The sequence below is a fragment of the Macaca nemestrina genome, chromosome 1, assembly GCF_043159975.1.
Source record: "Macaca nemestrina isolate mMacNem1 chromosome 1, mMacNem.hap1, whole genome shotgun sequence".
NCBI classification, from domain to species: domain Eukaryota; kingdom Metazoa; phylum Chordata; class Mammalia; order Primates; family Cercopithecidae; genus Macaca; species Macaca nemestrina.
In genome coordinates this window covers 98,323,224-98,346,798 of record NC_092125.1, presented here as the reverse complement: position 1 = coordinate 98,346,798, position 23,575 = coordinate 98,323,224, and the positions used below count along the sequence as shown (strand labels likewise).

The following is a 23,575-nucleotide window of genomic DNA, read 5'->3' as shown; positions in this document are numbered from 1 at the left end:
AGATGGGGTTTTACCATGTTGTCCAGGCAGTATTGAACACCTAGGCTCCAGTAGTCCACTGGCCTCAGCCTCCCAAAGTGTTGGAATTACAGGTGTGAGCCACTGCACCTGGCCTGACCTTTTAAATTCATCCATTGTAGTAGGTCTCTGCTAAAGCTAAGCTATATGGTTGCAGTTACCAGTGGGCTTATTCTGGTTTTTTTTATTTGTTTGTTGTGTTAACCCTGTCTCTTAGACATCACCTCCTGTAAGACCTAGCTTTTAAAAAATTACTTTCTCTATTTCTCTGTTGAACATTACCAACTGTGATTATTCGTATTCTTTTATCTTGCATTATTTGTGTTTGATTAAAACTTTATTTTGCATTTTTAGGTAATATTTCTTATTATTTTCAAGTTAGAGTTGTAGCTTTTCAACTAGAAAATGGTATCAAGGACACTGATACTGTCATTGTTTTTATCTTATTTTTAATCTATCCCTTCACCCCTAAAAATAGAGAAGTTGATATACTAAAGTTGATCTCTAAATGTGTATTGATTTTTGATTCTCTTATCTTGCAGACATGTTGGTCGTCATTGCCTCCGAGCCCACTTTAGCCCTCAGCTCTGTATCAGAAAGTAAGTTTCTAAGTCTGAAAATTATTTTTTTTCCTTAGGGAAGAGCAATAGATTGTTGACTTAGATTTGATGGATATGTACAACAGTGGGCAGTTATAGACAGTTGACTGAAACTTAAGTAATTGTGGTCACTATTTATCGTTTGTGTGTATGTGTGTTGTTTGTTTTTGAGATAAGCTCTCACTCTATTGCCCAGGCTAGAGTGCGGTGGTACGATCAGGGCTTGCCATAGCCTCAGCTTCCTAAAGCTGGGACTATAGGTGTGTGGTGTGCCACCATGCCTGGCTAATGTTTTGTATTTTTTGTAGAGACGAGGTTTCACATTTTGCCCATGCTGGTCTTGAACTCCTGGGCTCAAGCGATCCCCCTGCCTCGGCTGGGATTGTAGGCATGAGCCACGCACCTGGACTTTCATGCTATATATTTATTCTCAGCCTGTTGATGTCAACAATTGCCTTTGTGTTATTTTTTAAAAACTTTTTATTTTGGAAATATTTTATACTTTCAGAAAAGTTATACGAATAGTAGGATGAAGTTCTATATACCTTTCACCCACATTTGCCAATTGTTAACATTTTATTGTGTTTGCTTATCTTGCTTTTTTGTATTTTAGATTATGCCATATGAAATTTTTATTTTTTTAGGTCAAAGCTGGTGAAATATTAATGATTTAGTGTAGTTCAGCCTAATATATATTTAATTATTAGTATTTTCACTGAATGCTTTAAGGGTAAGTTGTGAATATCATGACTATTTACCTCTAAATATTTCTCCTGAGAACAAAGAAATTGTCTTACATAATGCAGTATAATTATATAAGCATAATTATCAAATTCAGGAAATTTAACATTGATGAACTCTTATCTCATATACAGTTGATTTTCAGATTTTTCATTTGTCCCAAATAATATATTTTAGAGAAATACAATCAGCTGGGCACGGTGGCTCATGCCTGTAATCCCAACACTTTAGGAGGCCTACGCAGAAGGATTGCTTGAGGCCAGGAGTTCAAGACCAGCCTGGGCAACAGAGAGAGACCTAGTCGCCACAAATAATTAAAAAATAAAAAATTAGCTGAGTGTGGTGGTGTGTGCCTATAGTCCTAGCTATGGGGAGGCTGAGGCAGGAAGATGACTTGAGTCCAGCAGTTCAAGGCTGCAGTGAGCTATGATCATGCCACTGCACTCCAGCCTGGGCAACAGAGTGAGACCCCATCTCTATTAAAAAAAAGACTGGATGTCGTGGCTCACACTTGTAATTCCAGCACTTTGGGAGGCTGAGGCAGGAGGATCCCTTGAGCCCAGGAGTTCAAGACCAGCCTGGGCAACATAGGGATACCCTGTCTCAATCAATCAATCAATGAGAAACAGCTATCCTCAACAATTTAGTAGGCTGGACATGGTGGCTCATGCCTGTAATCCTAGCACTTTCGGAGGCTGAGGTGGGCAGATCGCTTGAGCCCAGGAGTTTGAGACCAGCCTGGGCAACACGGTGAAACCCCTTCTCTACAAAAAATACAAAAACTAGCTGGGTGTGGTGGTGTGCGCTTCTAGTTCCAGCTACTTGGGAGGCTGAGGTAAGAGGATCACCTGGATGGGGCAATGCAGAATTGTGCATAGCTTGAGCATAGCTGTTTAATAGTTGGGTTCAACCTAGCCCAGTGACAAAACCAAGAAACTATTAAGGTACCGAGCTGAATCTAGTTCTTGATTTTTGAGAACCTGAAAGGGAATCTTGAAAAGCCAGATGAGAGCAGATGGTAGTGTATGAGATAAAACTGTGGCCTTGGAAAAGCATAATCCATTTATGTGAATATTTTAAAAATATGCTTGCCCTGCCACCCAACAAGAAGTTGTGCTTTCATTGCCAGACCTGTGTATTGGGTGGGATTAGAAAGCAGAGTTATCGGCCTGGCACGGTGGCTTATGCCTGTAACTCATCACTTTGGGAGGCCAAGGCAGGCAGATCATGAGGTCAAGAGATCGAGACCATCCTGGCCAACACGGTGAAACCCCATCTCGACTGAAAATACAAAAATTAGCTGGGCGTGGTGGCACGTGCCTGTAGTCCCAGCTACTCAGGAGGCTGAGGCAGGAGGATCGCTTGAATCTAGGAGGTGGAGGTTGCAGTGCGCCAAGATTGCGCCACTGCACTCCAGTCTGGCCACAGAGCGAGACCCCATCTCAAAATAAAAAAACAAAACAGAGTTATTGTCTGATATGACCTCATCAGATGATTCAGGTTAACGGAATTAAAGTTGTTATAAAAATAAGGTAAGCGGAGGAACATGTTTTCCTAATACTGTGGGTTTATCCAGCCCACCATACTGTTATCAGAAAAGGGGTCTTGACCCGGACCCCAAGAGAGGGCTCTTGGATCTCATGTAGGAAGGAATTCAAGGTGAGTAGCAAAGTGCAGTGAAAGAAGCAAGTTTATTAGAAACTACTCAATTATATAGTAGGGTGTCCTCAGAAAACAACTGGGGGAACATGCTGTCTTTAAGTTTCTTTTTTACTTCTCTCTCTTTTTTTTTTTAATATATATATACACACACACATATATGTATATATTTATATATTTTTTAGGTCTTTAAGGTTTTATTTTTTTTTTAATTTTTAAATTTTTAGTCTTTTTTTTTTTTTTTTTTTTTTTGAGACAGAGTCTTGTTCTGTTGACCAGGCTGGAGTGCAGTGGCGTGATCTGGACTCACTGCAACCTCCACGTCCTGGGTTCAAGTGATTCTCCTGCCTCAGCCTCCTGAGTAGCTGGGATTACAGGTGCACAGCACTACGCCCAGCTAATTTTTATATTTTTAATAGAGATGGAGTTTTACCATGTTGGTCAGGCTAGTCTCAAACTCCTGACCTTGTGATCTGCCTGCCTCAGCTTCCCAAAGTGCTGGGATTACAGCCATGAGTCGCTGCACCTGGCCAATTCTTAAAAATATTTTGAGGTAGAGTCTTGCTCTGTTGCCCAGGGTGGAGCGCCATGATGCAATCACAGCTCACTGCAGCCTCTACCTCCCTGAGCTCAGGAGATCCTCCCACCTCAGCCTCCTGAGTAACTGGGACTACAGGCTCAGACCATCATGCTTGGCTAAATTTTCTCTGCATTTTTTGTGGAAACAGGGTTTTGCCATGTTGCCCAGGCTGGTCTCAAACTTCTGGGCTCAAGTCATCTGCCCACCTTAGCCTCCCAAAGTGCTGGAATTATAGGCATGAGCCACCATGTCTGGCCTAAGTTTTCCTTATATAGAGATCTTGTCTATGTAAGGACTAAACTAAACTGTGCCTACATGCAGGGGACCAGAGAGCATGACAAAATTTATTATTGATTTAAAGAAAAGTATCCTTGACATTTTAGTGTGTAAGTACATCAAAGCGTGACTGTAATTATTTTTAAAGCATATGTTGTTATGGGTATTGGGACATCTGGACTTTATGTTGTTGCAGTTTGTCCTTGCAGGTATTACCAAGCTGTTTCCTTAGCTGTAAACATCTTAGAACTGTGGGTTGTCACTGGCAAGGAATGTGCTTTGCTAGTTTTAAGATGGAGTTTATTTTATTTATTTATTTTATTTTTATTTATTTTATTTATTTTTTTGAGACAGAGTCTTGCTCTGTCTCCCAAGCTGGAGTGCAGTGGTGTGATCTGGCCTTACTACAACCTCTGCTTCCCAGGTTCAAGCGATTTGCCTCACCCTCCTAGGTATCTGGGATTACAGGCATGCGCCAATACGCCTGGCTAATTTTTTTCTATTTTTAGTAGAGATGGGGTTTCACCATGTTGGCCAAGCTGGTCTTGAATTCCCGACCTCATGATCCACCCACCTCGGCTTCCCAAAGTGCTGGGATTACAGGCTTGAGCCACTGTGCCTGGCCTATTATTTTATTTTATTTTTATTATTATTTTCTGTTTTGTGTTGCTATAACAAGATGGAGTGGATTTTAAAATAGTGTCACTCTGGGTCTTCTAGGCTCCTGCTTCCCTAACAAAACCTTTTCTAAAAAGATATTGCAAAATTTTTTTTTTTTTTTTTTTGAGATGGAGTTTCGCTCTTGTTGCCCAGGCTGGACTGCAATGGTGCAATCTTGGCCCACCGCAACCTCTGCCTCCTGGGTTCAAGCGATTCTCCTGCCTCAGTCTCCCGAGTAGCTGTGATTACAGGCGCCCACCACCACACCAGGCTAATTTTGTATTTTTAGTAGAGGCGAGGTTTCTCCATGTTGGTCAGGCTGGTCTCAAACTCGCGACCTCAGGTGATCCACCCACCTCAGCCTCCCAAAGTGCTGAGATTACTGGCGTGAGCCACCATGCTTCTGGCCAGTATTGTAAAATATTGACTTAACAAAACATTATGCAAAATACTAAACCAAGCTTACTTTCAGTTCTTTTCAAACTTTCTGGTTTTATTTTAGTGCTGTTCCTTTGGGAACCACAGCCAAAGAAGAGATGGAGCGGTTCTGGAATAAGAATATAAGTTCAAACCGTCCTGTATCTCCCCACATCACTATCTACAGGTAAGGACTCTGGAGCCAGAGAATCTAGAGGTAGTGGGTGAAAGTTCTGAAGGTTGATCTTTGGCCTACCTGATACTTCCCTCACTTTTACTCAACTAAAATACTGCTATGTAGATGAGGTGAACTCTTCAGGGTAGAGGGAGATAACATAAGAATTATCTTATGCCTTTTTAATACGGAGATGACTAAATTCTATCTTCTATCATTACAAGGGTAATCTATTTTTCAAAACTACCATTTAGAAAATTCTAGTAAGTCAAAATATAATTCCCATTAATTAAAAAATTTTTGAAACAATTTCAGATTTACATAAACATTGCAGAAATAACATACAGAGTTCCCATATACTTTTATATGGAAGGTATATAGTATATATGCGAAGTTATATAGAAGTTGCAACTTTGCAAATAATTCTCCTTTTTTTTTCTGAGACAGAATCTTGCTCTGTTGCCCGGCTGGAGTGTAGTGGTGCGATCTCGGCTCACTGCATCCTCTGCCTCCTGGGTTCAAGCGATTCTCCTGTCTCAGCCTCCCCAGTAGCTGGGGCAACGGGCGCGTACCACTACGGACAGCTAATTTTTGTATTTTTAGTAGAGATGGGGTTTCACCAGGTTGGCCAGGATGGTATCGAACTCTTGACCTAGTGATCTGCCCGCCTCGGCCTCCCAAAGTGCTGGGATTACAGGTGAGAGCCACCATGCCCGGCCACAACTTCTTAAATTATTCAGACATGCTAACAAGCAGATTCCCAGCTCGTTAACATGTCTGAATGATATAAGAAGAAGTTGCAATGATGATAATATCCAAGTATTATTCCTGTATTCGTTTTCTTCTTTTTTTATTTTTTTGAGACAGAGTCTTGCTTGGTCACCCAGGCTGGAGTGCAGTGGTGCAATCTAAGCCCACTGCAACCCCTGCCTGCTGAGTTCAAGCGATTCTCGTGCCTCAGCCTCCTGAATAACTGGGATTACAGACATGAGCCTCCATGCCTGGCTAATTTTTGTCTTTTAGTAGAGATGAGGTTTTGCCATGTTGTCCAGGCTGGTCTCAAACTCCTGGCCACAAGTGATCCACCCATCTCAGCCTCCAAAAGTGCTGGGATTATAGGCATGAGCCACCACGCTCGGTCCCTGTATTTGTTTTCTATTGCTACGATAAGTTTCACAAACATAGTGACTTAAAATAACAAAGATGTACTGTCTTACCATTCTTTAGGTTAGAAGTATGAGACAGGTCTCATTAGGCTAAAATTAAGTTGTTTGCAGGGGCTGCATTCTTTTCCAGAGGCTCCTTGCCTTTTCCAGCTTTTCTAGGTCATCCACATTCCTTGGCTTGTGGCATTCTTTCTCTATTTTCAAAGCAAGCCATAGCAGAGTCCTTCTCACTTTGTATCACTCTGACTTGTTCTGCCTCCCTTTTCTCCTTTCAAGGACCCTTGTCATTACATTTAGACCTCCCCAAATATTTCAGGACAATGCCTCCATCTCAAGGTCTTTAATTTAATAATATCTGCAAAGTTCTTTTTGTGATATAAGATAATATATTCACAGGTTCTGGGGATTAATACATTGACATCTCCAGAGGGGTGGGTGCATTATTTTACCTACCACAGTCTACCCTCTAGCCCTCAAGAGTTTATGTCTGTCCCATGACAGAATATATTCACCACATTCCAGTGGCCCCAGAAGTTTCAACCTATTATAGCCTCATCTCAAAGTCTTAAAATTTCATCTAAATCTCCCCATCTGAACTAGGTATGGGTGAGGCTCTGGGTATAATCCCTTTTCAGGAACATTTTTTCTTCATCTGTGAATCTAAAGCAACAAGTTACATACTCCCAAAATACAGTGGTGGGACAGATATAGTATAACAACTGTAGACATTCCTGCTCAAAAAGTGAGAAAGTGTGTCCTGAAGTGGCAGGTCAAGAGAAGAAAAAATGTGAGAAAATGGAAGGAAAAAAGGAGTCTCTGGTTCTAACCAGTTTGAAATTCAGCCAGGCAAACACCATTTGATTTCAAGGCTTGAGAATAATCCTTTGCGGCTATTGGCTTTGCCCTCTGGGCTTATAGCTCCATCCGCTATCCTTCTTTGTGAAAGGTGACACATGCTTTTGCAGCTAGTCATTTTTTTTTTTTTTTTTTGAGACAGAGTCTCGCTCTGTTGCCCAGGCTGGAGTGCAGTGGCGCAATCTCGGCTCACTGCAAGCTCCGCCTCCCGGGTTCACGCCATTCTCCTGCCTCAGCCTCCTGAGTAGCTGGGACTACAGGCGCCCGCCACCGCGCCCGGCTAATTTTTTGTATTTTTAGTAGAAACGGGGTTTCACCGTGGTCTCGATCTCCTGACCTTGTGATCCGCCCGCCTCGGCCTCCCAAAGTGCTGGGATTACAGGCGTGAGCCACCGCGCCCGGCAACAGCTAGTCATTTTTAACAGCCTCTTTTTTGTTTGTAGAATTTTTGGGGTATGACAGTCTTCTTTTCATTTTCTCTCTGTCACTTTTAGTCTATGCTGACAGTATTTCTGTTGGTATAACATTCTTGAGAGCATTGTGGGGGCCAGGTGCGATGGCTCACATCTGTAATCCTAGCACTTTGGGAGGCCAAAGCAGGTGAATTGCCTGAGCTCGGGGGTTTGAGACCAGACTAGGCAACATGGTAAAACCCTGTCTCTACTAAGATACAAAAAATTAGCCAGGTGTGGTGGTGCACCTATAGTCCCATCTACTTGAGAGGCTGAGGCACAAGAATCTCTTGAACCTGGAAGGTGGAGGTTGCAGTGAGCCGATATTGTGAGATTGTGGTGCTGCTGCACTCCAGCCTGGGCTGTTTCCAGGAGAAAAAAAAAAAAAAAGAATCTTGCGGGGTTTCACCATCTCTGTAAAACCATGTTGCCCAGGCTGGTCTCAAGTTCCTGGGCTCAAGTGATCTGCCTGCCTTGGCCTCCCAAAATGCTGGGATTATAAGTGTGAGCCATTGTACCAGGCCTTTACAGTGAATATCTTTTTTTTTTTCTTTTTTTTTTTTCTGAGACAGAGTCTCGCACTATCGCCAGGGCTGCAGTGCAATGGCGCAACTTCGGCTCACTGTAACTCCCGCCTCCCTGTAACCCCCGCGTCCCTGGTTCACACTATTCTCCTGCCTCAGCTTCCCAAGTAGCTGGGATTGCAGGCACACACCACCACACCTGGCTAATTTTTTGTATTTTTCGTAGAGATGGGGTTTCACTGTGTTGGCTAGTCTGGTCTCAAGCTCCTGACCTTGTGATCTGCCCACCTTGGCCTCCCAAAGTGCTGGGATTACAGGCATTTTTGCTGGGAAGGCTGAGAATTTCCCAAATCATTAAGTCCTGTTTTTTTGTTTGTTTGTTTTATTTAAGAGACAGGCTTTCACTCTGTCACCCAGGCTAGAGTGTAGTAGTGATGTGATCATAGCTCATTGCAACCCTGAACTCCCAGGAGCTCAAGTGATCTTCCTGACTCAGCCTCCTCAGTAGCTGGGACTACAGGTGCATGCCACCACACATGGCTAGTTTTTAATTTTTTGTAAAGACAGGGTCTCAATATGTTAGCCAGGCTGATCTTGAACTCATGAGCTCAAGCGATCCTCTTACCTTTTTCTCCCAAAGTGCTGGGGTTACAGCTGCAAGCCACCATGCTCAGCTTGCTTTTTATTTAACAGCTCTTCCCTCAGTCTGTTTCTTTCCTTTCACATTTTACTATAAAGAGCAAAAAGAAATCAGGTTGCCACTTTAGTAAATTCTGCTTTCCACATTATTGTGGGACATAATTCTGCTAAACTTTCTGCCCCTATGTAACAAGGATCCCCTTTCCACAAGTTTTTAATAACATGTTCCTAATTTCCTTCTGAGCCTTTACTAGCTGAATTGACATTCATATTTTCCTTTTTGAAATACATTTGTATATCATATGGTTCACATATTGAAAGCATACAGTTTAGTGGCTTTTGTTAAATGCAGAATTGTTCAGCCATCACCACAATTTTAGAATATTTTCTTTTTTTCTTTTTTTTTTTTCGAGGTGGAGTCTCGCTGTGTCACCCAGGCTGGAATACAGTGGCATGATCTTGGCTCACTGTAACATCTGCCTTCTGTGTTCAAGTGATTCTCCTGCCTCAGCCTCCCAAGTAGCTGGGATTAGAGATGTGCACCATCACGCCTGACTAATTTTTGTGTTTTTAGTAGAGATGGGGGTTTCACTGTGTTGGCCAGGCTGGTCTCGAACTCCTGACCTCAGGTGATCCGCCTGCCTTGGCCTCTCAAAGTGCTGGGATTATAGGCATGAGCCACCCTGCCCAGCCAATTTTAGAATATTTTCATCACTCCAGAAAGAAACACTACATTTTTTAGCCATCACCACCAATCCTTTGTTCGTCCCAGCTTTAGACAATCAGTTATTTACTTTCCATCTTATAAACTTACCTATTCTGAATGTTTCATTTAAATGTAGTCATACAATATATGGTCCTTTGTGACTGGCTTTTTTTACTTAGCATAATGTTTTCAGAGTTCATCCATATTTTAGCATATATCAGTACTTTCTTCCTTTTTATGGCCGAATAATATTTCATTGTATGTACATACAATGTTTTATTTACCCATTTATAAACTGAATGACATTTGAGCTGTTTCCACTTTTTGGCTATTACAAATAATGCTGCTATGACCATTTATTTGTGTACAAGTTTTTGTGTGCACATATGTTTCATTTCTCTTGAGTATATACCTAAGAGTAGAATTATTGCATCATATGGTAACTCTATGTTTAACATTTTTTTTTAGGAGTAGAATTATTGCATCATATGGTAACTCTATGTTTAACTTTTTTTTTTTTTTTTTTTTTTTTAAGACAGAGTCTTGCTCTGTCACCAGGCTGGAGTGCAGTGGCGCAATCTCAGCTCATTGCAACCTTCACCTCCCAGGTTCAAGTGATTTTCCTGCCTCAGCCCTTGAGTAGCTGGGACTACAGGCATGCGCCACCACACCCAACTAATTTTTGTATTTTTAGTAGAGACAGGGTTTCACCATGTTGGTCAGAATGGTCTCGATCTCTTGACCTTGTGATTCACCTGCCTCAGCCTCCCAAAGTGCTGGGATTACAGGCGTGAGCCATGGCGTCCAGCCTATGTTTAACATTTTGAGGAACTGCCAGACTGTTTTCCAAAGTGGCTGCACTAGCAGTGTATAAGGGTTCCAGTTTCTCCACATCCTCACCAGCACAACTGGTAAAATCCATATTTCTGCTAAAATCTCTTCAGGGCAGTCTGGGCTTTTTAAAAATCATGGTCCTAAAAATTCTTTTAGTCCCTTCCCACTGCCCAATTTCAAAGGCATTTCCACATTTTTGGGTATTCATTACAGCTGCATTCCTCTTCTAGTCACCGCAATCTATACTGATTTTCTATTTGCTGCCATAACAAATTACTGCAAATTTACTGACTTAAAACAACACAAATTTATTACCTTATAGTTCTGTGGGTCAGAAGTCTGACAAGATCTCCCTGGGCTAAAATCAAGGTGTTGGCAGGGTTCTGTTTCCTTCTGGAGTCCCTAGGGAAGAATCCATGGCCTTGCCTTTGCTAGCTTCTAGAGGCTTTCTGAATTCCTTGGCTTCTGCCCTCCTTCCTCAGTCTTCAGAACCAGCAATGCTGCATTGAGTTCCTCAGTCACATCATGTTGACCCTGCTTCCGTCATCTCATTTCTTCTTTGACGCCTTTCTTCTGTGAGCCTCTTCTGCTTTTCTTTTTTCTCTTTTCTCTCCTCTGCTGTTAAAGACGTTTATGATTACACTGGGCCTGTCCTAATAATCTAGGATAGTCTATGTTGTTTTGTTTTTGAGACAGGGTCTCACTGTGTTGCCCAGGCTGAAATGCACAAGTTTTCTACAAGTTTTTAATAAAACTTGTGGAGCATGATCATGGCTCACTGCAGCCTTGACCTCCCAGGCTAAAGTGATCCTCCCAGCTCAGCCTCCCAAGTACCTGGGATTATAGGCATGCACCACCATGCCTGACTAATTTTAAAATATTTTCTAGAAATGGAGTTTGGCCATGTTGCTCAGGCTGGCTTTGAACTCCTGGGCTCAAGCTGTCCTCCCACTTTGGCCTCCCAAAGTTCTGGGATTACAAGTGTGAGCCACCACACACAGCCTAGTCTGTTTATCTTAAGGTTGTCTTATTAGCACCTTAATTTCATCTGCAACCTTAATTCCCCTTTGCCATAAAAGGTAACATATTCATAGGTTCTAGAGATTAGAGCATGGACATCTTTAAGGAGGCCATTATTCTGCCTATTACAACTTCTTAATACTTGGGTATGCATTTCCTCAATTGCAAGACAGTCTCCAAAGTACAGCCATCACAGTGTTACTATCTAAACCTTAGTTCCATTCAGATTTTGCCACTTCTCCTATTAATGTCCTTTATAGGCCTGAGATTGAACCTAGAATTATATATTACATTTAGTTGTCATGTTTCTTTTTCCTACAGTATGGGAGAGATTTTTAGTCTTTCCTTATTTGTTATGACCTGGACATTTTTAGAATGTTCCTTAATTTGGGTTTGTTTGGTGTTTCATGATTTATACATTTTTGGCAAGAATACGCCTGCAGTAATACTATACTTCTGTCAGTACACTGTATCAGGAGGCATGTGCTGCTGCTGATTTAACCCATTACTGGTGATGTTAACTTTTGTCACTGTTTAAGATGTGTCTGCTAGATTTCTCCTGTAAAGTTACTGAATAAGGATGTTTTATTTATTAATACATATTTTGGCAGGAGATACTTTGAAACCTAAATATTCTTTCTTATGAGATACTTACTCACCAGTATCTGTTGGAGGTACTTGCCTAAATCATTTATTACTGTGATAGTTGCCAAATGTAATGTTACTAATTTTATATATTATAATAATATTTTCTAGATTTATTTGTTGCGATAGGGTAAAGCTTGCTTTCTTTATCAGTATGGACTCAAGGATAACATGGATCAAGCATTAATTTCCCCAAAGGATTATACTTCGTTATTATTTATTTTGGTGTTCAGATTGTCCCAGACCTGGCCAATAGGAGTTCTTCAAAATGACTCCTGGGAAATCAGTGTCTGGGTGCTAGATGTGCTCATTGCTACTAGGATGTCATTGCTTCTAGGCCCTCTCTGTGGATAGAGATAGCATATATGTGTATGCAGTCTCTGTCACACACATACCACATGTGTGTATATATAAGTAGATACATACATCATACATACATATATACATACATCTCTGTTTATCTCATCTTCAGAAGTGGCATTGACAGTGGTTTTTGCTGATGTCTTTGAAGATAAGTCCCTGTAAATCTGCTTTTTGTTTTTTTGGGCTAACCCAGCAAAGCATCTTGAGCTCTGCTACTCTCTTGGGTTCCTGCCAGTGAGTCTGCCCATTTTTTAACCACCTCCACAAATACCATAATCCTTCAGTTTTTTTCCAAGCCAGATTCCAGGAATAATCCTGTTTGTAGAAACTGGACTTGCCACTAAAACAGAAGGAGGCTAATAAGTGATCTCATTTCTTGCTGCTCAATCGTGAAACTTTCTTTTTTAAGAGATAAAAGTTTTAGGAAGGCCTGATGCAGTGGCTCAATGCCTGTAATCCCAGCACTTTGAGAGGCCAAGGTGGGCGGATCACAAGGTCAAGAGATCAAGGCCATCCTGATCTCAGGTGAAACCCTGTCTCTACTAAAAATACAAAAATTAGCTGGCGGTGGTGGCTCATGCTTGTATTCCCAGCTACTCGGGAGGCTGAGGCAGGAGAATCGCTTGAACCCGGGAGGTGGAGTTTGCAGTGAGCCGAGATCGCGCCACTACACTCTAGTCTGGCGACAGAGCAAGGCTCTGTTTCAAAAAAAAATAAAAAAGTTTTAGGGAATAATTATAATGAAAAAGACAAAAGAGCATCCCAAATTATTCTGAATCTGTATTTAAAGCCCTGGCCTTTTTTCGTAGGTCATATAAAGAATGGTTGTAGGTTGGTGAGGTGAGTCTTTCACTACCTTATTTGCTTTTCTGGTTATGTAACTCCAGACATACTTGGGGGAAAAATAGCAGCAGGGAACACAGGGCTATATCCAGATTGGCATGTCAGGGAAAGATATCTGAGATACCTGAAGTCATATTTTCTATTACCCATTTTTTGGGTTTTTTGAAAGAGGCCTAGAAGTAAACAGTTAGTGATGTTAAACATCTTTTCATGTACTTATTGGCCATTGGCAGTCTTGGCTGTTGGAGAAATGTTTTTACTTTCTGGAGGTATTTTTTATTGTTTTTTTGCTTTTGAGGCAGAGTCTCCCTCTGTTACTCAGGCTGGAGTGCAGTGGCGTAATCACGGCTCGCTGCAGCCTCAACCTCCCAGGCTCAGGCAGTCCTCCCTCCTCAGCCCCCCAAGTGGCTGAGACTATAGACACATGCCACCACGCCCGGCTAATGTTTGTATTTTTTGTAGAAATGGTTTTTTTGACTTTTTTTTGCCGTCTTGCCCAGGTCTCAAACTCCTGAGCTCAGGCATTCTGCCCACCTCAGCCTCCCAAAGTGCTAGGATTACAGGCATGAGCCACTGTGCCTGGCCACATCTTGATTTTCTATACTAGACTCTTACCTAATGTTCAAACAGGGACTAGTGAAGAAGACTTGTCTTTGCTCCATGATGCCTGAGGCCTCAGCTGGAAAACACAAAGGCTAGGGCCTGAATTAATCTGAAGATCCAGTCACTCAAATGTCTTGGGTTGATTCTGGCTGTTGGATGGGGCCCTTATTTTCTCTCCACATAGGTCTTTTCACATATCTGTGTAGGCTACTTTGGGTTTCCACATAGCATGAGGAAGGAAGGAGAATTTGTAAGTCATGCAGCATCACTTCTGCCGCATTCTACTTTTGAGGCAGTCGGTCATCAAGTCCTGCCCAGGTTCAAGGGTAGAAGCTAAATACTTGCTTGATGAGAAATGACAAGATTCTGGAAGATCATGGAGGACTGGAAATAATGTTGTGGTTATTTTTAGAAAACAAAATATTTTAGCTTGTCATTACTGGGCTAGCCGGGCTATGATTTTAACCGTTTTTGAAAATTAGGGTAACATTTGAATTCAGCAGTTTCATATTATATGACTCCCATTTTCTGTATCAGTATTTCTGAAACATTTCCAGAACAGTGCATATGTTTCTTCTATTAGCTCTTTCAGTCAAGGGATTTGATTCATCTGGTCTCAGAGCCCCAAGTTTGTTTGGAATCTTCCAATTTCCTCACCTCTTTAGGGTTTCAAGTCTTTCAAATCAATATTTGTTCTGTCTTTTTCATGCTGATAATCATTCTTTTTGACAAATAAAATAGTTGTGCAATCTGTTCACACTCTGTCATCAATTAGCATAAAATTGTTCATCCCAGTTAGGAGGCTCTCTGTGTCAGAATACAATTTTAAAAGCTTTTTTTTGTTGTCCTTGAAATTTTTGCAAGCCTCAGCTCATTCTGGGTTTCGGTCTCCTGATTCTTCTTACCAAATTATGTCATCGTTCTCTGTCCTTGGTTATGTGGCTGTTCTTCCACCTTTTATATTTCTGTTGTTAAATCTGAGTTGATCAGAGTGGTATCTAGCTAGTATTAATATTTTTAATTTATTTGGAAATACTCCTTTCTTACTGTGACCATTTTCATTATGTAGGCAGAATTTTCTTTTGAGATCTTTTTAACCTCCTTATTTCTCTTTAAAGTGTTGAAGATATGGTTTGATTACGCTAAGTATTCTTTGTCTAAGCTAACATTCCAAAGTGAGTGTTAGCTTTCTTCAGAGATTCTTGTTCTTTCCATTTTACCCACCAGTTCTCTCTTGAGCATGAGAACTAGGTCTAGAATAACAATGTTGGTTGTCCTTCAGTGGAAAGTTGATGATTCATAATTTAAAAAGAGGTTTGATGACAAAAAGTATTTCAGAACTACTGTGGATTAAGAACTATATACTAAATCTAGAAGATTGGATATAAACATTTGGGATAGGTAATTTATTAGGAAATAAGTGGTATGTTCAGTTTGGATATTTTGGGGCATATAATAAGGGAGGATTCAAGGATGACCATATATTATATGAAACTGTGGATAAATGAAACTCAGGTTTTCTTCCATCGGTGTTATACCTGGAGAAACAGAGGGACCCAGTTGGTATTACAGTGATTACTTTCTTTTTTTTTCTTTTTTTTTTTTTTTTTTGAGATGGAGTCGTGCTCTGTCGCCCAGACTGGAGTGCAGTGGCATGATTATGCCAAACTCCGCCTCCTGGATTCAAGCAATTCTCTGCCTCAGCCTCCTGAGTAGCTGGGATTACAGGCATGCACCACCACACCTGGCTAATTTTTGTATTTTTAGTAGAGATAGGGTTTCACCGTGTTGGCCAGGCTGGTCTTGAACACCTGACCTCACGATCTGCCCACCTCGCCTCTCAAAGTGCTGGGATTACAGGTGTGAGCCACTGCGCCCGGCCTATAGTGATTACTTTCTAATTGTACCAACTGTATTTATTTATTTGCAGGCAAGATCTCTGTCTCTCTCTCCCCACCCCGGGCTGGAGTACAGTGGCACAGTCATAGCTCACTGCAGCCTGGAGCTCCTGGCCTCAAGTGACCCTCTCACTTCAGTCTCCCAAGTAGCTGGGACCACAGGCCTCTGCCACCACACCCAGAATTTTTTTTTTTTTTTTTTTTTTTTTTTTTTTTTGGTGAAGATGGGGGTCTCGTTATGTTGCCTAGGTTGGTCTTGAACTCCTGAACTCAACACCCCCCCCCCACCCCCCGCCTTGGCCTCCCAAAGTACTAGGATTACAGGTGTGAGCCACTACACTACCTCCAACTTTAATGAGTGTCTTTGACTCATGTTTCTCCTTGGGAAAGGAGTTTTGAGTTATAATCATTTTTTTTTTCCTTAGCCCTATCAGTGATGCAGTCTGGTAAAGGTAGGGATCCTTCTCCGTAAATCTGTTTTCTTCTTTCTTTATTTTTTTTTAACCTAATCCTGATACAGGGTTTTGTTTTTTGTTTTTTCTCCTGGGTTCAAGCGATTTTCCTGCCTCAGCCTCCCGAGTAGCTGAGATTACAGGCATGCATCACCACACCCAGCTAATTTTGTATTTTCAGTAGAGATGGGGTTTCTTCATGTTCATCAGGCTAATTGCGAACTCCTGACCTCAGGTGATCCACTCGCCTCAGCCTCCCAAAGTGCTGGGATTATAGGCGTGAGCCACCGCACCTGGCCCAGATTTGTATTTTTTTTTTTTTTTTTTTTTTTTGAGACAGAGTCTCGCTCTGCCGCCCAGGCTGGAGTGCAGTGGCGTGATCTTGGCTCACTGCAAGCTCCGCCTCCCGGGTTCACGCCATTCTCCTGCCTCAGCCTCCCGAGTAGCTGGGACTACAGGCGCCCGCCACCTCGCCCGGCTAGTTTTTTTTTTTTGTATTTTTTAGTAGAGACGGGGTTTCACTGTGTCAGCCAGGATGGTCTCGATCTCCTGACCTCGTGATCCGCCCGTCTCGGCCTCCCAAAGTGCTGGGATTACAGGCTTGAGCCACCGCGCCCGGCCCCAGATTTGTATTTTTAAAGTAAAAAGTAGAAACATGGCTGGGCACGGTGGCTCACACCTGTAATTCCAGTACTTTGGGAGGCTGAGGCAGGCAGATCACAAGGTCAGGAGTTCAAGACCAGCCTGGCTAAGATGGTGAAACCTCTTTACTAAAAATACAAAAATTAGGCGGACCTGGTGGCAGGTGCCTGTAATCCCAGCTACTCAGGAGACTGAGGCAGGAGAATCTCTTGAACCTGGGAGGCAGAGGTTGCAGTGAGCTGAGATCGTGGCACAGCACTCCAGCCTGGGCGACAGAGCAAGACTCTGTTCCCAGGGTAAAAAAAAATGAAAACACAGGAACGCAAAAGCTGTTTTTTTTTGTTTTTTTTTTTTAAGAAAATATTACCTATTCAGGAGAATTGCTTGAACCTGGGAGGCGGAGGTTGCAGTGAGCTGAGATCGTGCCGCTCGCTGCCAGCCTGGGCAACAGAGTGAGAATCTGTATCCAGGAAAAAAAAAAAAAAGTGCCTGTTTCAGAATTAGTTTATATTTTTGCAAAGATAGACTCTCTACTATGGTGGTATCTTTTCCTTTTTAAAATTGTCTTTGTGTGTTCCTTTACAGTTGGTCTCTTCCCATGGCGATGTCCATCTGCCACCGTGGCACTGGTATTGCTTTGAGTGCAGGTATGTATATATGTTTTTACACACATACATGGGCTTCTTTGAAAAACTTGGCTGTTTCACTGGTCCTAGTCTCTGCTTCCTTTGAAACTCAGCACTTGATTTAGAGGGAACAATACATCTCTTTTAAGTTTATTGTTCCTTCATCCCTTTAACAATTAATTATGAGTTTACACTGTGCTCAGATTCTTTTTTTTTTTTTTTTTTTTTTGAGACAGTCTCGCTCTGTTGCCCAGGCTGGAGTGCAGTGGCGCGATCTCAGCTCACTGCAACCTCTGCCTCCTGGGTTCAAGCAGTTCTCCTGCCTCAGCCTCCCGAGTAGCTGAGATTACAGGCGCGTGCTACCACGCTTGGCTAATTTTTTGTATTTTTAATGGAGACAGGGTTTCACCGTGTTAGCCAGGATGGTCTTGATCTGACCTCATGATCCACCCACCTCAGCCTTCCAAAGTGCTGGGATTACAGACATGAGCCACTGCGCCTAGCCCAGATTAGTTTCTTAGCAAATTTTTAAACCATTCCCTAGCACTTCCTGATATCGTATTTATTGAAATTATAGAGAGCAGAGAAATGTAATAGAGATGGGCTGGCTGACTGATCGTTGATGGAACACAGTCCAAGATAAATCATCAACCTTATTTTTCCAGAAGGTCAGTTTTAGCACCCATTCTTATCACCTAGACTTGCTCAGTCCCCGAAAGACTAGCTCACTGGCCAGTCTCACAAAATCTTGATTTACAGATCAGAATGTCTATTCATTCATTTATATAATATGAACTGCAGCTACAGAGTGAATTGTTTACTGGTCTTAGATAATTAGTACATCCTTTTTAGGTAGGAAGGTTTATTATGTGGAGTGCCAATTATAATCAGTTTTCTGGGATCTGGTGTATCTTCACAGTAGGGATATACTTTACAAGAGGGTCAGCTAGATTTAAAAATTATGTCTGGCTGGTGCTGGTGACATAGACATTTTTGCTTTTTTATTTTTATGTATTTTCTCACAAGAATATGCATGTAACATATTTTTACTTTCTTAGCTTTCCTTTATTTAGCCTTATAGCATACTTTGCTCTCCTACCCCCACCAAAACCAGAAACAAAAACTAGATTATGTTCCCTAGATACACACTCTCAAAGCATTCTAGTTTTTCTTTCATAATCATGATTGTCATTTACTTGTTCATTGTTGTTCTTCCTTACAGGATTGTCTGTTCCCTGAGGGCTTAGACTGCATCTGTTTGTATTTTTAATCATCTAGTATGGTACCTAGAATGCAGTAGATAATTTAGTAAATATTTGGTGACTACAAAATGAATACCACTCTCTTTTTTGTTAATGTGTTTTATATATTTGTGTCCTAAATTTCTGTTCTGTTTATAATCATACTTTCTGGCTCTAGAAGTATCTTATTTTGGTCCCCTGCATACTGACTGTAATAACTGCCTAACTAGTATTGTATTTCAACTGGCATTTCTGTGCAATGCTATTCAGTTCAGTGGGAGCAAGAAGAGGTTATCGGACATTAGAGTGTTGCATAGGTAAATCTGAGTTTGTTCTCTATTAGTCTCCATGAGACCTTGGGGGAACTTGTGTTCTCTCCCAGCAAAGGTGATCTAGCCCTTATATATCCACAGGGAGAACAGATGCAAACTAGGAATAGTGGAGTGCTTTCTAAAAGAAGTGCTCCAATGAACTGTTAGTACATATTCAACAAGACTTCTGTTCCAAGTTGATAGTCCTAGGACCTTTGCTGGCAAAGGAAAATGAGCTTATGACTTAGAACAGTGTGTAAATCCCTGCTGTGTGTACAAACTCTTCTCTCCTGTGGATAGTTCCCTGGTATGTCTGTTTTATTGTTTTTTTGTTTTTTTTGAGACGGAGTTTCGCTCTTGTTGCCCAGGCTGGAGTGCAATGGCACAGTCTTGGCTCACTGCAGCCTCATGAGACCAGCCTCCCGGGTTCAAGCTATTCTCCTGCCTCACCCTCTCAAGTAGCTGGGATTACAGGCACCCACCACCATGCCCGGCTAATTTTTGTATTTTTGGTAGAGATGGGGTTTCTGAACTCCTGACCTCAGGTAGTCCGCCCACCTCAGCCTCCCAAAGTGCTGGGATTACAGGCGTAAGCCACTGTGCCTAGCCCCTTAGTATGTCTTTAACCTCATCCTAGGGAATAAGAGGAAATATCTTGCCTAGAATCGGTATGAAATTATATACCTGAGAGACAGAAGCCCCACTGTTTTACCTTATGTAAAGCTCTGTCTGAGCCCCTCCATCTCGTCTCTTTTGGTACTTTAGCCTGGGAGCAATGCCTAAGTTTTATTCATCACATGAGGCATCATTACAGTCTTGCCAGGAGATGGCCCATTTGTACAGAGTAGAGCAGATGGCAGCCTTCAGGTCCCAGCGCGTAAGTGTGCTCTTGCTCCAGAAATTTGGTGCCAAATAGAGCTGTTGAGGTAGGAAAGGGAGTTTCTCTTGACTTTTGCTTTGTCAAAGCAATGGTGGTATTGGAAAAGTGCTCTTGTTTCTGTCTTCTGAAACCCTGCAGGATCTCTCCTAGGCTTCTGTAGACTTATGTTTTTAACTGACGTGGTCATCAGTAGGGCTAGTGGCTCTAGTGTAGGGATCCTGTATTTAAGGAGCTGCTGATGAGACATTGGCAGGAATTATCTGAATCTAAGCCTCTGCTATTTGCAATCTCATATATGTGTGTGTGTGTATATTTATATATGTCTATTTATAGACATATATATGTAGTTTTGTTGATAAGGATAGAGACTCCTATCTAAGATCTGATGGCATCATTTCTGTTCTTTTTCATTCTTTTGGTTGGTAAAGGGATGATGGAATCGAGGTATAAGGATGATTTGTGTTTTTAGGAATCCATATGTAGCTCCTGGTTTTTAACCTGCTGGCACTGAGCTGGTGGGGATAATAGGGAAAATCTCAAGATTAGGCTATTCTAACTGTAGATTCATAATTATTTTTATTTCTGCTTACTTAGAATAAGAAATTTTTAGATTGATAAGGAATTTCTAGATGGATGCTTTCTACTCAGTTTGGTGATATTGATGAACAGATTTAATCCTAAAAATCACTGAAAGAACAAGAGCAGTTTATTTATTAGGCTGTGGTTTCCCTTATTATCTCAATATATGTGTCACCACTAAATGAAAAAAAGGATATTGACTTTTTTATACACTATAATGATAAAAAATATATTCATCTGGGCCGGGCACGGTGGCTCATGCCTGTAATCCCAGCACTTTGGGAGGCCGAGGCGGGCAGATCACGAGGTCAGGAGATTGAGACCATCCTGGTTAACATGGTGAAACCCCGTCTCTATAAAAATACAAAAAATTAGCCAGGGGTGGTGGCGGGTGCCTGTAGTCCCAGCTACTCGGGAGGCTGAGGCAGGAGAATGGCGTGAACCCAGGAGGCGGAGCTTGCAGTGAGCCGAGATCGTGCTACTGCACTCCTGCCTGGGCGACAAGCGAGACTCCGTCTCAAAAAAAAAAAATATGGCCGGGCGCGGTGGCTCAAGCCTGTAATCCCAGCACTTTGGGAGGCCGAGACGGGCGGATCATGAGGTCAGGAGATCAAGACCATCCTGGCTAATACGGTGAAACCCCGTCTCTACTAAAAAATACAAAAAACTAGCCGGGCGAAGTGGCGGGCGCCTGTAGTCCCAGCTACTCGGGAGGCTGAGGCAGGAGAATGGCGTGAACCCGAGAGGAGGAGCTTGCAGTGAGCTGAGATCCGGCCACTGCACTCCAGCCTGGGTGACAGAGCGAGACTCCGTCTCAAAAAAAAAAAAAAAAAAAAAAAAAAAAATATATATATATATATATATATACACACACACACACACACACACACACACACATTTGTATTGGCTAGAATTGAGTATTTTTCACAACTGAAGAATTATTTGGGCAGGGTGCAGTGGTTCACACCTGTAATCCGAGCACTTTGGGAGGCTGAGGCAGGAGGATTGCTTGAGCCCAGGAGTTCGAGACCATCCCGGGCAACCTATCAAGACCCAGCACTTCGGGAGGCCGAGGTGGGCGGATCACGAGGTCAGGAGATCGAGACCATCCTGGCTAACACAGTGAATCCCCGTCTCTACTAAAAAAACACACAAAAAATTAGCCGGGCCTGGTGGTGGGCACCTGTAGTCCCAGCTACTTGGGAGGCTGAGGCAGGAGAATGGGGTGAACCCAGGAGGCGGAGCTTGCAGTGAGCTGAGATTGTGCCACTGCACTCCAGCCTGGGCGACAGAGTGAGACTCCGTCTCAAAAAAAAAAAAAAAAAAAAAAATCAAAACATTAGCGCAGAGTGGTAGCATGCATCTATAGTCTCAGCTACTAGGGAGGCTGATGTAGGGAGGATTGCCCAGGAATTCAAGGCTGCAGTGAGCTATAACTGTGCCACTGCACTCCAGCCTGATGACAGCAAGACCCTGCCTCAAAAAAAAAAAAGAAAAAAGTTGTATTTTTTCTGTCTTTACCCCTTTGAGTGGTGGCCTTGCATTCATCAGCATATGTCCTGTTTTTCCCAAACTTTCTCTCCTAATTCCATGATAGAATATAGTAGCTGTTTTCTATAGAGTAGTAGTTATACGGTTTTCTTCAAATGCTGAAGGTCCCTCCATCAAAATCACAAAGGAACAGGTTTTTGCCAGGTGCATGACTTAAGCAAATTACCTAATTCTCTAAACCTCAGCTTATTCCTTATAAAATAGGCATATTAATAATGCCTATCTCAGAATTCTTGGGATTTCAAGAAACTTTATGCTCTTGGTGTTGCTTTATGGAAACAAGGATGAGAAACATGATACATTTAATAGCAACTGTCTCTTAGAAGATAGTGTGCCCTGGACCGAATGGCAAGAGAAACTGGATCCTTTGGTCTGAAATGGAGTCAGTTCCGGCAATTGTGATCTTTGCATTCTTGTGGCCCTCGTCCCATCCATTTTTCACACAACAAAAAGAAAAATCTTTTGAAAATAAATGGAATCATGTCACTCCCTTTCTTAGACTCTCCCAATGACTGTGTTCACTTTAGCACTTAGATTAAAATTCAAATATCCACCATGGCCTTTGCCCTGCCAGCTCTGGCTCTTCCCTAACTCATTCCTGCCATTCCTCCCTTTGCTTACTATGCTCCAGCCACACTGGTGTTTGAACTCATTGGAACAGGCAAAATTATTTCCCACCTGAGAGCCATTGCATGTTTTGTTTCTTTAGTCTGAAATGCCCACCCTGACTTCTTGCTGCACTGTGCTTGGTTAGTTCTTTCTTATCCTTTACATCTTAGCAAAATGTTAACTCAAAGAGCACTTTGCTTACCACCATGTTTAAAGTAGAAGCTTCCTTATTTCTGTTTTACAGTACTCTATTCCTTCATAGTTCTTATTGTACTGTGTTGTTTCTTACAAAGCTTTTATTACACAAGTTGTAATTATTCTAGTTTATTTTATTTTATTTATTTTATTTTATTTTTATTTTTGAGACAGAGTCTCGCTCTGCAGCCCAGGCTGGAGTGCAGTGGCATGATCTTGGCCCACTGCAAGCTCCGCCTCCCGGGTTCATGCCATTCTCCTGCCTTAGCCTCCCCAGCAGCTGGGACTACAGGTGCCTGCCACCACGCCTGGCTAATTTTTTGTGTTTTTAGTAGAGACGGGGTTTCACCATGTTAGCCGGGATGGTCTCAATCTCCTGACCTTGTGATCCACCCACCTCGGCCTCCCAAAGTGCTGGGATTACAGGCGTGAGCCACTGCGCCTGGCAGTTGTAATTATTTTATTTACTAACTTTTTATAAATCTTGTGTTTTTTTCCTTTTTTTTTTTTTTTTTTTTTTGAGACAGAGTCTTGCCCTGTTGCCCAGGCTGGAGTGCAGTGGCGCGATCTCGGCTCACTGCAACCTCCGCCTCCTGGTTTCAAGCAATTCTCTTCCTCAGCCTCCCAAGTAGCTGGGATTACAGGCATCTACAACCATTCCAAGACACCACACCCAGCTGAGGTCTGTTTCTTAAGAATGGTGTTTATGGGGTCGGGTGCGGTGGCTCACACCTGTAATCCCAGCACTTTGGGAGGCCAAGACAAGTGGATCACAAGGTCAAGAGATTGAGACCATCCTGGCCAACATGGTGAAAC

At 42.2% G+C, this 23,575-nt stretch overlaps 2 protein-coding genes across 7 annotated transcripts in view; one reads left to right on the top strand and one right to left on the bottom strand.

The window, feature by feature from the left end:
- The window catches only part of LOC105498215 (succinate dehydrogenase complex subunit C), a 44,527-nt gene that overhangs the window by 6,081 nt on the left and 14,871 nt on the right, over nucleotides 1-23,575 (top strand). For all 6 annotated transcript variants that reach the window (XM_011770185.3, XM_011770184.3, XM_071082245.1 and 3 more), the window contains exons 2-4: nucleotides 561-617; nucleotides 5,036-5,137; nucleotides 17,353-17,414. In XM_011770185.3, coding sequence (XP_011768487.1) covers nucleotides 561-617; nucleotides 5,036-5,137; nucleotides 17,353-17,414 — 221 coding nt within the window. The remainder of the gene's footprint in view (nucleotides 1-560; nucleotides 618-5,035; nucleotides 5,138-17,352; nucleotides 17,415-23,575) is intronic.
- LOC105498214 (cilia and flagella associated protein 126) overlaps nucleotides 17,120-23,575 on the bottom strand; it is a 43,421-nt gene continuing 36,965 nt past the window's right edge. The window contains exon 6 of the mRNA XM_071082212.1: nucleotides 17,120-17,227. Within this exon, the coding sequence (XP_070938313.1) occupies nucleotides 17,135-17,227 (93 nt within the window). The 3' untranslated portion in view covers nucleotides 17,120-17,134. The remainder of the gene's footprint in view (nucleotides 17,228-23,575) is intronic.